General features: G+C 39.5%; 1 protein-coding gene across 7 annotated transcripts in view; it reads right to left on the minus strand.

Moving 5' to 3' along the window:
* Positions 1-14,631, minus strand: part of DOCK10 (dedicator of cytokinesis 10) — a 2,344,342-nt gene that overhangs the window by 1,223,026 nt on the left and 1,106,685 nt on the right. For all 7 annotated transcript variants that reach the window (XM_044070265.1, XM_044070268.1, XM_044070269.1 and 4 more), the window contains exon 8: positions 4,097-4,280. In XM_044070265.1, coding sequence (XP_043926200.1) covers positions 4,097-4,280 — 184 coding nt within the window. The remainder of the gene's footprint in view (positions 1-4,096; positions 4,281-14,631) is intronic.

Genomic DNA, 14,631 nt, shown 5'->3' on the forward strand with positions numbered 1-14,631 from the left:
CTGTATCTGCACGGTATCCACCGATCATTTGGCATTGACTGTTGCAACATGTCTGCATAGCGGGGGGTACACCTGACTATTTCTATGTTTCTACACAGGATTGGGGGGATGCACCTGACTCTTACTATATTTCTATGTGGGGTGGGTGGGCAGACCTGACAGTTGTACACATTTGCTAGGACTGTATTGTAGTCCATTTCAGTCAGTAGTCTTACCTATCATGCTGGCTAAGCCATACTGGTGTACTACTGTTCATATCTTTTGATTGCATACACATTAGTTTCTGACTTCCTAGCTATCACAACTGACATCCCACTACCTGACCTGCTGTAGTCTGTCCGTGTAGGCCTGGGTGGGGGTTACCCATACCCCTCATTCAGAGGCCATAGTACGGCATTTGTTTGTGTTTGTCTACACCTGTCATGCTGGCTGAGACTGTTGTTGGGTATGAGAACCCCTCCTGACTGGCATGTGTGAGTCCCTTATCTTGTGGGTTTCCCAGTATTGAGGGTAGTGCTGCAGGGCTGCCTATGTTGGATGCACATAGTACACTGCCTACACATGGTTAGGCACAGGTAGTGTAATGTTTGGCGTCCCTTTTACTGTATGTGAGAGTCAGAGAGAGGTGCTATTCCCTGGGTCCCTCCCATGTCAGTGTATGTGCTATGTGTTGTCTCTTCACCAGGGCCAGGGCATACTGGGCATGCCTCCTTCTGCCTACTGTGGCAGGCTCAGGTTGTTCCTCCTCTGAGTCAATCTGTGCCTGTGCAGGCTTTGGCATTGGTGGGGGGCTATGTGGCCCTGCCCCTTGCTGCTCCTGCTGCAGCTGTTTCTGCAGGATCATATTGTGTAGCATGGCACATACAAGGACGATTTGGGTACATGTAGTTGGTGAGTACTGCAAGGCTCCACCGGATGTGTCCAGGCACTAAAACCATGACTTGAGCATCCCAAACACATGCTCTATTATGATTCTTGTTTGTACATGTGCCTCATTATGGAGTTCTTGTTCGTGTGTGTGTCCGTTTCTGATGGGTGTCATCAGCCACAGCTCCAGTGCATATCCAGCATCTCCCACTAGTACAGCTGAGTCAGATGCCAGATGTGGAAATCGTGATAACTTCAAGGGCAGCCAGCACACACGTTCAGTATTATGCCCTGGGCATCGCACATGACCTGGCAGATGATGGAGGGGAAGACCTTGCGGTTGATGTAGACCCTACTGTGCTCACTGGGTGGTGCTTTGATACGTATGTGCATGCAGTCTATTGCACCCACTACCTCGGGGTATTCCGCTATTTGTTGGAAGAGACGCATACTGCTGGCCAACACCTCACGGGTGAGGGGGAAATATACATGCTCACTGACATGTGCTGCCATGGCATCCAGGAACTGGTGGAGTACCCTATATGCTGATGCCTGTGAGAACCCCATCATATCCTCAGTTGGCCTTTGGAAGGTACCTGTAGCTAGTATTCTTAGGCCTACACATACCTTTGTTTCCACTGGGATGGGTTCCCCTCTGTTAGTTCAGTGTGTCAGGCATGGCTGGCACAGCTCAACAATCTGTTGTAGGAGGTCCCTGTCCACCCTATAGTGCTCATGTAGTCCTTGGTAGATTACCCTGGGTCTGTGCACTCTTCTCCATCTCCTCATTGTGAGTTGTTGGCAGCAGTCCCACCTCACCACCCTCAGCCTCTTTCACAAGTTGTATGATAGCTATTGTAGAATCTAACATTTTGCCGTTGTGAGTGTTAAAAGTTCCCTGCGTGTTTACAGCGGTGGTGTGGGAAAAACCAGAGGGGTAGGTGTTTGCATAGTTTATAGTGGTGTTCTGGGCTGGGCTGGTCTGCTGCCTGTCTGATTGGCTGGTTCTGATAAATTTCACCTAGCGCGAACCTACTACCCCTTGATTAACTTCCTACTGCTTCTTTCCCTTCCCATTGCCCTTCTGATTCATCCCAGGGGCACGCTGCACAATCAGTGTACTCCAATGTGCACAGTGCTGCTATTTCCTGGGTTTACTTCATTTATCTTCCTGTAGATCTCGTTGCACTGCGTGCACACCCGCTTACACTTTGCCATACGTGCTGAGTAGGTTTAGACACACCCCCTGGCTTTGCTGTGCTAAGCTGGGTGCAACCCCAAGCCACAGGGCTCCAATCTGCTGACAGTACACCTGACACTCCCACACATGATGTCACCTACCTCCTAGTCTTGCACGCAGCTCTTCATGCTCTTACACTGTTGGGACCTGCCTCACATGCTGGGGAAAACCGGGATTCACTATCCCTCCCCTCATTTGCATAGAATTGCCTGCTAGTGCATAGTTATATGTGTCACACTGTGCCTCCCCCCTTAGCAGCCACTACTTACTGGCCAGGTTGTCTTTTGCCTGCAACTGACTTGCATGGCGGAATGCTGATTTTAGTTAAACTGCTTTTTTTAGATTTATTTTCTTATTTCCCCACTGATCCCATTTGCGCTCCGCTGCCCTATGCTTCAATGGCTGTGATCGGTGGACATATCATAATAGTTGTATTTTGTACATTTTGCATTGTTTGCAATACCAATGGCCTTCTACTTGGCCATTGGCATGCTTCCTCAATGATATGCAGCCTTTATTTGGAGCTGTCATAGCACCGTTTTGGAGTTTGCAGTACCGTACTCGGTTGCTAACTGAGTACATTTCTGCATATTATGCTACTCCTGCACGCCCTGATTCCTGCTTCCAGGATGGCAGATTTACCTCATTGGCATGGCTTTCACCTGCAAATGGGGTAATTTGCATACGGGGGCTGGGAATGTGCAGCACTAGTGCTAGAGCGCTCGCGCATGTCAAATGAGCACGTACGTGGATCGCTCGGCCGTCATATTGGCCACATTTTCCCTTATACTAATCATTCATGCCATGCAAGCTTTTGAGAATCTGGGGGTCTTTCTTCTCCCCACATGATCCCCATAACCAAAGACACCAATACCTTCTCCAAAGTAGCTCATCTGTTCCCCTGTGAAGGCAAAAACCTGCTCACACCCAGGCTAGAAGACATGCAAATGGCCCCTTCATTCATGGGGTGGGATAGAGTCTGAGCAGCCCATTTATTCCCCTATACATGGGGATTAGGATGTAGGGACTGGTCCGATGTGGAAGCAATTTGGGTCTCATACTCTTAGGTCTAATCCTTTCCCAAAGTGACCAGTGGTTGTGTAACATTTACTCAGGGGATTAGACATGCCCCCAATGTGTTTAGTACTTGGCATACATATAGTACACAGCCATTGTAACCCAATTTGTCTGCATTGCTCAATAGCCAAATGTGATGACCATGGTCAACATATGAAATTCAATTTAAATTAATTAATAGAAAATTACCACTGTGTGGGTTACAAAAATGTAGATTTACTTTACAGCTAGGCAGCAATAAGGCTTATATTTAAATCTATTAGTGTAGCTAAAGAAAGTTAGAGATGTGAGTATGAATTCTCTAGATGGTTTTAGCAAAGAAGATATTTACAACAGTTTGCTGGAGCTAAAGGGCTAAACTAGTGATATGAAGAGCCAAGACACTAAAGAGATGCCGAATGCACTCTGGGGCAAAGAACAGTATCACAGTCAATAAGTCAGAATAGTCATTCCCCAAAGATTTTTAAATGATCAGAATCTACATTTTATACTTAAGCCTTGTGTAGAATACCTAATATAATTACAACACAATCCACAAGACTCAAACCACTTTCTTGTTGCCAATTGCATGTTTAAGTCTCTCTCAAACAGATTTCAGCCAATAGAGAGACAAGAGCAAACAGTATAATCTAACCATTTGTAGATATACAATTTAAAATCATTATTTTTCATAAAAAAATGCAACATTGGGGACTACTTCTTGCATAAAAGAATAGGGCAGACAACTCTATAAAGTTTCTCAAAAAATACGTTTGTACACTCATTCACTTCCACAGCATGCACATATAATATACGTGTCTATGCAATGATAGTGCCACATTTACGTGATGCTAGACTCACAAATATTAACTTCTGTGCTTAGCCGCATTTTATTCATTCAGCTCTTAACACAATTACATTAAAATTACTTACCAGGTTTAACATCTGTAAGGTCAACACTTTTCCTTTCCTGAGTGTGTCCATCTGGATTAATTTGTAAGATTTTGTTTAGAGTTGAAATCCATTCATCCATATCCTGCTCAGTTTCTGCAGCTAGTACAAAGCAGGTCAGATCATTCATTTTCAGCTCAAAGGCATTTTTTCTCAGCCGGTTATTCTGCACATTAAAAACAAAACAGACAAAAATAAAAGAACATGAAATCAAATGGAACAAATTTGTTACATAAAAAGGCAATGTGGAGTAAAATATGTTGCTGTCTTAGGATGCTGATATTCATCCTGTGATTTAAAAATATGTTCTCCATCAGTCCATTAAAGAAAACATATTCGAGCACGCAAGGAATTAAAATAGCAGCAAAAAAAGATTTGTGCTAATGCTTTTACATGGTATGGTGATGCAGTGGTAAATGTATCTGCCTCTCAGTTTCAGGCGCTAGGGATTTTTGTGGCCTTGTGAAGCTGTCTTGATAGATGTTGTACATTCTTACTGTGTTTGTTTGTATTTTCTGTGGGTACTCTTAACTTCTTCCCAAGTGCTGACAGCATGTTACTTGGGATATTACATTGCTGTTAAAAGAGATACAACAGATGGAAATCATCAAAGAGATAGAAAGGTTTAGCCCATAGGAATGGTTTCAGATTTAGTAAAAGCCAACCAAAGGGCCTTGGCTTGAGGATAACAAAAATGTTCCCTTAGGCTGGACAATGCCATGAATTCAAACATTTTAGTAAGAGCAATCTGTAAACATATAACTGTAACTGAAAGTATGGCAAACTCTCAACTGGGGATCAATGGACCCTTCCTTTTTTAACCTATGGGTCCAGGGCCATGCTTAAGTTTTCCCACAACCTTTCGTAATGAAATCAGTATGAATGGTTAAATGTGGTCTAATAGTATACCCAGCTGCAGAAAATACAGTTAATATATATAAAAAAAAAATAGATGGGTCAGACATGAATTTATCTGCCAACTGAGGGAAATGGGAATTTATTCCTGCACTGGTTTCTTTTGACTTTCTTAAAAAGTGGAGACTTTGGTGCTTTGCACTTGGAAACATTTCTTCTTTAGGAGACTTTATATAGAAGACAGAAAGAGCTTCTCTGCTTGCATATGTTTTCAAGAGATCTCAGGTCAGCTAGCATGTATCAGCTTGTCATGCCACCATGGGAAGATGATCTCAGGTCAGCTAGCATGTATCAGCTTGCAATGCCACCATGGGGAGCTGATCTCAGGTCAGCTAGCATGTATCAGCTTGTCATGCCACCATGAGGAGATGATCTCAGGTCAGCTAAAGTCAGCTAACCTGTATCAGCTTGTTATGCCACCATGGGGAGATGACATCTAGTTTCACAATCCAAGCTCCACAAGCCATAAATACTTTAGGTCATACTCAGATTTCCAGAAGGGTCTCCTCAAGTAGCTACTGCACAAACTTAGAGCTGCAAGAAACAATGACATTAGCATTTGTACTTTTGTTCCTGATTTACCTCTTTCAGCTTTGGTTTGAACAGACCTGCTTTACATTCATTTATGGTTTGGTTCATTATTCGTTAATTTCTAACATTTCTTATGCACCTTCGATCTTTGTTATCATTAACTTTTTAAGCTGATGGTCCAATACCACACATACCCATCATTCCCACTGTTGCTGGCATTTCACACCTATAGAAATAACACTTCCAAATCCACTTGGGAACTGTTGCTGAGCAGGCTGAACTAGTCTATTCTACCACTATCACTATCTACTTTGTCTATGTTCAGAGAGAAGACAGAAGTAATTAGTAAAATGTATTTCTTAGCCAAAGAACAAATATATTTTTGCCTAGGCTATATAATTTAATCATCTCTGTTCCAAATGTTGTACTCTGTGTGTTTAATGTCACCCCTATGAACTGCAACTTGTGAATACATTACCCATTGACAATGTTCTTTTTCAGCTTGTTATAGCTGTATAAATATTTGCACTGTGCATGTATAGGGTCACACTGCATGAACTGAAGTTGAATTATTATTTAGCTAATATGAAATTATTCTGTATTAGGCTTTCTAATAACTTTAACTGTAATCATATTATGTCAGTGAGGAGCTTTTCTCCCCCGGGCCTCCACTGAAAATGGGAAATTATGCCAATTGGACTTTCCCAGTAAACACATGTCAAATAAAAAAATAAATAAATGTATCCACCACTCTCACAATTGCTGAATGGAGGATTAATTGGTTATCTATGCACATAGGCAAGCAAGTCATTACATTATACTGCATGACAATTTCTCAGTGGCAGAATGAAGACTTAACCTATACAGATTGCCTGTTAAATGTATATAATATTTTTCCTCACCCTGCATACTTACCTCCATCCTCACAATTTCTTCACTTATCCCACACCTTCTTGTATGCCTCTGTGGGTCTCTTTTCCACCAACCAACAATGGCAATGGTCAAGGTTTTCATTAAAAGGCCCTCATTATATACAGAATGCTAGTTCTTTTGGCATATGAAGAATTTACTGTCCTGTCTTTATGCCATGCAACATTTTTTAAATGTCATAGTGTAAACACTGTCTGAAAATATTGTTTATTTTATAAGCCTATTATTTTATGCTATCAGATATTGTGGTTCTATAAAAACATGTCACTTTTTCTAGAGCTGACTTGTTTTCAATTAACCTGTTAATCTCGTAAGCCCAACAATCAGCTATGGCAGCACTCTTTAATATGTTGCAGTCTGTAAGAGTGAACATTCATATGAACAGGTGCTCTTTCCCCTTGTTTTTAGCCTTCTGGCTGCTCTGCATGTGACCCTGCATTACAGTGGGGTCTGGGAATTTGCCTTGTGTCACGTGACCCAGGCATATGACACAGAAGTGAAAAGCGAGGAAATCAAACCCAAATTTACAGGATGAAACATGTCAACAGCTCATAAAATTAAGCCAGACATATACTAGCAACTATAACCTACCTATGACTACTTACCAATTGTAGATGTATTGCTATTTAAGAAATATAGCTGTTATACGTTTTTTGAAGGGGTGCCCACTGTGAAGGGATCCTGTCTGCTTGGACCTACCAAATCACCAATGTGCAATACATTGTAATTAAACAAAATATTAAACGCTGGAAACGTTATAAGCACATGCTCAACACTTGTAATGTATCCGTAAAATGCTGTAAAATTTTGTTAACATGTTGGCCTGAGTTTTCAGTACTGTCTGCTTATGGTTTCATGCCATGAAACACTATGTACACTGTGTCTGCAATGGCCCTTATGGCCATTATAGTTTCAATTAGTATTTTCTTAATTGGCATACAAGATCATATTTTGAGGCACCACAGGGTTATAGCAGAGGCATAGGTTATAAGGAAAGAATACCAGAGAGATACTCTACAGCAAGAAAAAAAAAAGCAGCCAAGGTATTAAATAATGCTGAAGTTGCAGCATATGCTGGGTAACAAAGAATTGTCACTGCTGAGTGACATTCAATACAAGTATAAATGCCAGTTTTAAATTCTAAATGAATCAGCAATCTGTAGTATGTAAGAGAATTTGAACTCTAATTTTTTAGGGTGTCAAAGTACCCCCACATCCCCAAGTGGAGTGGAATTCCCCTTTATACCACCTTGCATAACATAAAAAACTCAATGCCTTCTGTACCTCAAGGGAAAGGAATTTACCCTGTAGTGGCTTATTATGAAAAATACCATATTTATGCACCAAATAAAAGCCACAAAAGTAAGCTTTGCAAAAACTGCATGTTAATGTCACAATATATGTGCTTGGCTATGCCCTTGCTCAAGATGAATTGCAGAGAAGGTCAAAGAGAACAGGTTATAGTAGTTCAAACACATGTGCAGGAAAGCAGAAGAAAAACTGGTGAGGAACATTTGGGACAGACAGGAAGAAGGCAAGATGAAATTAGGGCATCCACCAAAGAGACAGATGGATTGTGTGAGATAAGACCTGAGACAGTCAAGAATGGCTGTCAAATAAAGTGGGATAGTAGCACTGAATAGAGAGATGTCAACAGTAACACACCAACCCCATGCAGAAAATGCCAAAAGGGGGATTGATGATATATATGGTGTCATGTGCTTCAGATGGCAGTCAGCTCTGAAAACCAGAAGATATACATTCTGGTTAGGGAGCAGGATGACTTTTAACTCCAGAAGGCACATATGGAGAGTGGGGATGTTGCACTGGCCAGGTCAGGTGGAACAATGAAAATGCACAGTTAGGTTGGAGGCTGTCAACAATTATGATGAGTTAGCTTTCTTGACAAGGGAACAGTAAACTTTTCACTCTGATGGAGTTAATAGCATTCTTTTGTCATGGTGTGACCTAGAGTAATGATTTTTCCAGCTCAGTGTGTATGAGGCCAAACTTTTAAAGAGACTATTGAATGAGTTATGGTTGGTGATCATACAGTTTTGGTATAACAGTGGTGAAGTAAGTAAAGTCCTTTAGTTGTTTCAAATTCACTGGTGTAACTGGAACTTCTGAATTTGTGCACCAGGGTCCAGAATATACTCCAACAAAGTACAGTCTTGCATCACAGAGAATGCATGTTTCCTGACAGTAGACTTTTCAATCTTAAAAAGAAAGGAAGCTCTTGAAATGAGAAGCTTAATAAAAAAAAAAAAAAAAAAAAACAAAAAAAAGATTTAGTCAAACAAGCATTCTTAAAAAAAAAAAAAAAAAAAAACGAACATATATATATATATATATATATATATATATATATATATATATATATATATATATATATATATATATATTCTTAGTAAAAACAGAAACCACTGATCCCAGCCAGCACTTGAATCCAACAAAAATAAAAATGTATGCCACACAGAAAACACAGAAGGATTCAAGGACAGCAGGGAAGTCCAGTATAATTCTTTCCTTTAATATAAAACCATCAAATACATAAGCGCTTTTGTAGCAAAGCTACTTCATCAGATGTATACTAAAACACATACATAACCATTTATATAATCAATTCAATAGATCACATGACTATCTACAATTACTGCTAAAAGGTACATTACATCTATAAAAAGCATTCCATCTACAGCTGAGTAACAAAAACAGATTCATTGGTTTGTATATAAAAAACATACAAATAAATCCTTCCAATAGTATATATCAAAAAGTATTCCTATAAATTTCATTAAAGCATATGTAAAATCCATAAATTCACATATTATTTCTTTTTGTTCAAACGTCTGGCTCTAAGCCTTGGTTTAATGGGTACCCTATCATTTAGGCCATGCCCAAAGTCTCCTCTCAACCTAATTATCCATTTGGATTCCATCTGCTCTGTTAAATTATTGATATCTCCCTTCCTGATATTTTCGAAGATACGTGCTATCACCATAAACCTGAAAAAGTGGGAACTATCTGTACTTAATACATGCTTAGACAGGGCACTGACATTACTACATTTATTAATGTGATAATCTTCTTCTTCTTCTTTTAGCTTTTTCCTGGTTAGGGGTCGCCACAGCGGATCACCTGTCCGCTCATGATTGGCAGTGGAGTTTTACGGTGTCGAGTTGCCAGCCCGGTGCCCAACCTTCCACAGAAGGCACACACATGCATGCACTCACTCCTAGGGCCAATTTAGAGTGTCCAATCCACCTACAGCTTATTAATGTGATAGTAATGTTCAAAAAACCAAAAACAAGCAAAGAATTAATCCACGACCTTGAAGAAAAGAACCGGGGCTCTGTTAAAGTCCACAAAGCTGTAATTTTATTTCTAAAGTTATTCCAAGAGTCACAGATAGAATCACACAAGCGTCTTCGCCCTAGAAGAAGTGAAAGGCTAGCAGAGAAGAACAGAAAGGGTACCAATAATCAGGTTTTTCAGCAGAACCCCGGCCAGACCGGGGTTTGGGGACAGAGACAAAGGCAGGTACCGAGGTCTTGGAATTTTGTCCACTAACAAACCATCATACATCAACTACCCCAACATCCCTGAATGATCCTACAACTGATCAAGCCCCAAATCTGGGTTTACATAGTCAAAATCCCACTAATATTGAGGGTAATTGTACTATTTCAAGGAGAAACAATTTTGCCATATACAATTACACTGACATGAACCTTCCCAAGAATGCTTTTGATGTTTTCACCCGAGGGCTACATTTTGTCCCAACCAAACCTATGAATTTAACGCAAGCTTTGATAGATCTAAAAATGTTTACCAGAGCTCTAAATTTAAACCTAATTTTCAAAGGTCAAACACTTAATGCAACAGGCCCAACGCGTACAAGCCTCTTCAATCCCCCACTACACCCAATAATCCACTTTTTTGAAAAATTAGTGGAAAATGACTTTAGGAAAGCATACAATAATCAAGAAATTTTACTTCACCCAAATTTTTCTGAACAAGAAATGAGCTTTATAAAACACCTACATGAAGAAAAAATCAGGGTCATGAAACCTGATAAAGGAGGAGGAATTGTCCTTATGTTTTCAGAGGATTACGAAGCCCACATACACACCATGTTGCAAAATGATGAACAGTATGAGACAGTTTCACGAAACGAGATCAACATTGCCTTCGCTGGGATTAATTACTATCTTAGTGACCTTCTATTACAACAGGCTATCAACGAAAAGGTCTACAATTATTTACACGTGGAGAAACCCAGAATACCAGTCATCTTCGGGATACCTAAAACCCACAAAGGAATTAATCCATTACAATTCAGGCCAATTGTATCAGGAGCAGGTGGAGTGACCGAGCCCTTGGGAAAATTTATTGATTACATGACTAAAGAATACACGTCCTTACTGTCCCATGTCTGCAAGGATTCCTGGCATTTCCTTCAGGACATTCCCACCTCTTGCTACTCACCAGACATTTTAATGGTTACAGTGGACATCAAAGATCTTTTTTCTAGCATCCCTCACCAAGAAGGTTTGGAATGGTTTGCCCAATTCCTAGGCCAGAAAACAACCCTTAGCAACAAAATGTCCAACTTGCTTACCGAGATGATGGAAATGGTTTTGTCCAATAACTTCATCTTCTTCAATGGTGAACTATACCGGCAACGCAAGGGAGTTGCCATGGGGGCATCTTGTGCGTCCTTCTATGCAAATGTAGTATTGCACATGTGGGAGCACACATTCGTTTTGATACCTCCATGGGAAGATCACATTCTTTTTTACAGACGTTATTTGAACGACATCTGTATTTTATGGTCTGGCTCTGAGGAGAACCTATCGGAATTCCTTACACACATCAATTCAACAACGAATTTCTTACAATTCACACACACAGTGGATCAGCACGAACTTCATTACCTAGATATTACCCTCTACAAGGACTACAATCAGAAAACCTTTCATTCCAAACTGCATCGCAAGGCCACATTTTCTAACTCCTTGCTACACTTTGAAAGTGCCCACCCACCATATCAAAAGAGGGGGATCATTAAGGGGCAGCTCATCAGAGCAAGTAGAATATGCAGCACGCAGAAAGATTTTGAATCCGAGGTGGAATTTTTAAAAAACCTTCTCTTGGAGAGAGGTTACCCTTTGGAATTATTTCTAACTCTAGCAGCAGAGGTAAAATCTGCACGACAATCCCTCTATAAACCAATACTGGGGGGGGATTTGCACTAGTGACCAGTAACACACAAAACAAAGATGCTGTTCACATTAACAGTTTTGCACACACATATTCATCAAATTCCCATGAATTAGAAGAAACAATTTTACATCATTGGCCAGTCCTAACCCTCTTTGAAGAACTAAAGGACTACATACCACCTAAACCTAGTTTCGTTCGTAAAAGAGGTGCTAATTTAAAGGAAATATTTGAAAGAAACCAAGGAAACAGGACAAAGGTAAAACAACCAAGGCTGGGCACATTCAAATGTGGTGCCTGTGCCTAGTGTCATGCCATATCCAAAGAGACAGCACCCTACCTTCCGTCTAGAAACTACAAGATACACCCTACTGGATTTTACACCTGTGCCACCAGAGGGGTTGTATACTTGGGGATGTGCACCAACTGTCAAAGTTTCTACGTGGGCAAAACTGAGAGGGAATTAAGAAAACGTATCTATGAACATCTTTACGACATGACCAAGAAAAAGGAAACCAACGCCTTCTATAAACATTCACTCTCCTGCCCAGAACCCAAAATCCAGTTCCTAGTCTTAGAACAAGTTGAACCAGATGCAAGAGGTGGTGACTGGGAATCCACCTTGGGCTACCGTGAATTATTATGGCAGTTGAGACTGAATGCAGGGAAGCCACCAGGTCTGAATGGGATGATCAGCATTAAACCCGTTCTCAAGCTTAGGAGGGCTAGGTTGTAACTCCTATATTTGACCCCCTTTTATATTGTAACATCCCCACACAGCACACTAAATTATTGAACACCAACGGCTACATGACTTCAACCAATAAATCAAATTCAACATGAAATTTTACATAGATGGGCATTAAAAATACCTTATATATATTTAACAGCATTTTTAAAAGTGCAAAATAAATATTTTTTAATTCATTACTAATCTAAACACATTTTTAAATATTTTTAACAACATTCAACCCCAATGAAATTCTAGATCTCTATGCTCAGAAAACCTAAGCAACTGGCACTTTAAAATGTTTTTTATGGTTATTTCGTTTTTATATAAGTGTATATGTCATTGCAAATATTTCATTTTCCTAGCTGTTGTAATGATTAACATTTTTTAACATAGAACTTTAAATTATTAGAGCACTTTAGCATTAGATTTTATTAATTAATTGTATAATTGCTAGGGTATTTAATGGAGGTTACCACACACTGCAACTTGTTTTCACTTGATAAAGCTCAGGATTGCCTGAGCAAAAGCGCTTGTGTGATTCTATCTGTGACTCTTGGAATAACTTTAGAAATAAAATTACAGCTTTGTGGACTTTAACAGAGCCCCGGTTCTTTTCTTCAAGGTCGTGGATTAATTCTTTGCGTGATAGTAATGTTCTTTAATTCTCTCTTTTAGGGTCCTGTCCATTTTCCCTACATGAAATTTAAAACGGGTGGGGCAATATGCCAGATATACAACATGAGCAGTTTCATAGGTAGCATGAACATTAAACTTATAAATTTTATTTTGATCAGGATAAGTATACTCTCCACTACTGTCAATATACTGGCAGCATTTACAGCATCCACAGGGCATGGTACAATGTTTATTCAACAATCTCATGCTCCCCTTAGGGGCACAGAGATGCTGTTTCAGAGATTTCATATTTTTATAGACAAATTTGGGTTTCTCATCTACAATACTCCTCATAACTCCATCAGTAGTTAAAATTTTCCAGTGTTTCTCTATGATGTCTATATAACACTTAACATCACTGGAGTAATACAGACAAACGTTTAATTTGTCATTTCCTTTGTTATGTACACTTTTCTCGGTATTCCTAATGTATTTCCTGCCATAACAAGGTTTAGCTCTATCACCTCTTAGTTCTGTACAGAGCACAAAAACCAGTAAATAAAACACAAAAAGGATCCAAGTAGATGCAGGTGGAAACGCCAAGAAAATCAAAACGTGCTGGAACACAGGACAAATTTATTATAGTAAAGCGCTTTACGTCTGTGTGGTACACAGACTTCCTCAGACAAAATGCATTGATCAATCACAGCTTTTATACATTCCTGAATTCCCTAATTGACTGAGAACAAGAACAATTAGGGTAAACTAAATTATGGAAAGTCAATGTTACCAACACATAACCAACTTAAAAATCAAAGCATTATAAGGAAATATGTGTTTAAAAGTAGCCATAGTTAAAAGTAGCTACACTTAAAAATAAAATACATACATATAAAAATAGGCTGCTTAGTAAAATACAAAGGCAGTCCCACAAACAGGCACTGCAACAAGTACAACAGTCAGTTAACCCCACAAACTGTTTCTTAATGATCTTAATTTTATATGTCCCTAAAGGCAAATATAGGTATGTAAACAAATGTGAAAGCAAAAACCTCTAAATATGCATCAGTTTATATAAAAAGTGCATCAATTCAAGTAAAAAATATACATAAATACGTATGTATAAATTTAAATTTAAATTTAAATTTAAATTTAAAGAGTATGCAGGAATAATTATGCTTGTATAAATCATACATTCGTATTCGTACTCTCTCTGGTATTACTACCTATATAGAAATGTGTGAACTATCTTAATAAATTCCTCAATTTAAGTAAAGAACTGATGGAACAACCCTCATTTAGTCCAGGAAAAGCGTAGGCATTCAGTCTAATCTGCCATCTCAGTTCTAATGCTTCCAGAAGTAACTGGGATGGGGCACCTCTTTTATTTTCAACTAACTGGTCAATGGCCATAAATTTAAAGAAGTGGTCTTTACACATAGAAATGTGTTTAGCCAACGCATTTTCTTGCTTGTCCTTACTTATAGCATATTGATGCTCATAAACCCTTTCTCGTAACCTGCGCTCAGTTTTACCCACATAAAACCCTTCGCATTTTTGACACTGT

This window comes from Protopterus annectens, chromosome 4.part1 (genome assembly GCF_019279795.1).
Source record: "Protopterus annectens isolate FY-2018-M chromosome 4.part1, PAN1.0, whole genome shotgun sequence".
Taxonomy (NCBI): domain Eukaryota; kingdom Metazoa; phylum Chordata; order Ceratodontiformes; family Protopteridae; genus Protopterus; species Protopterus annectens.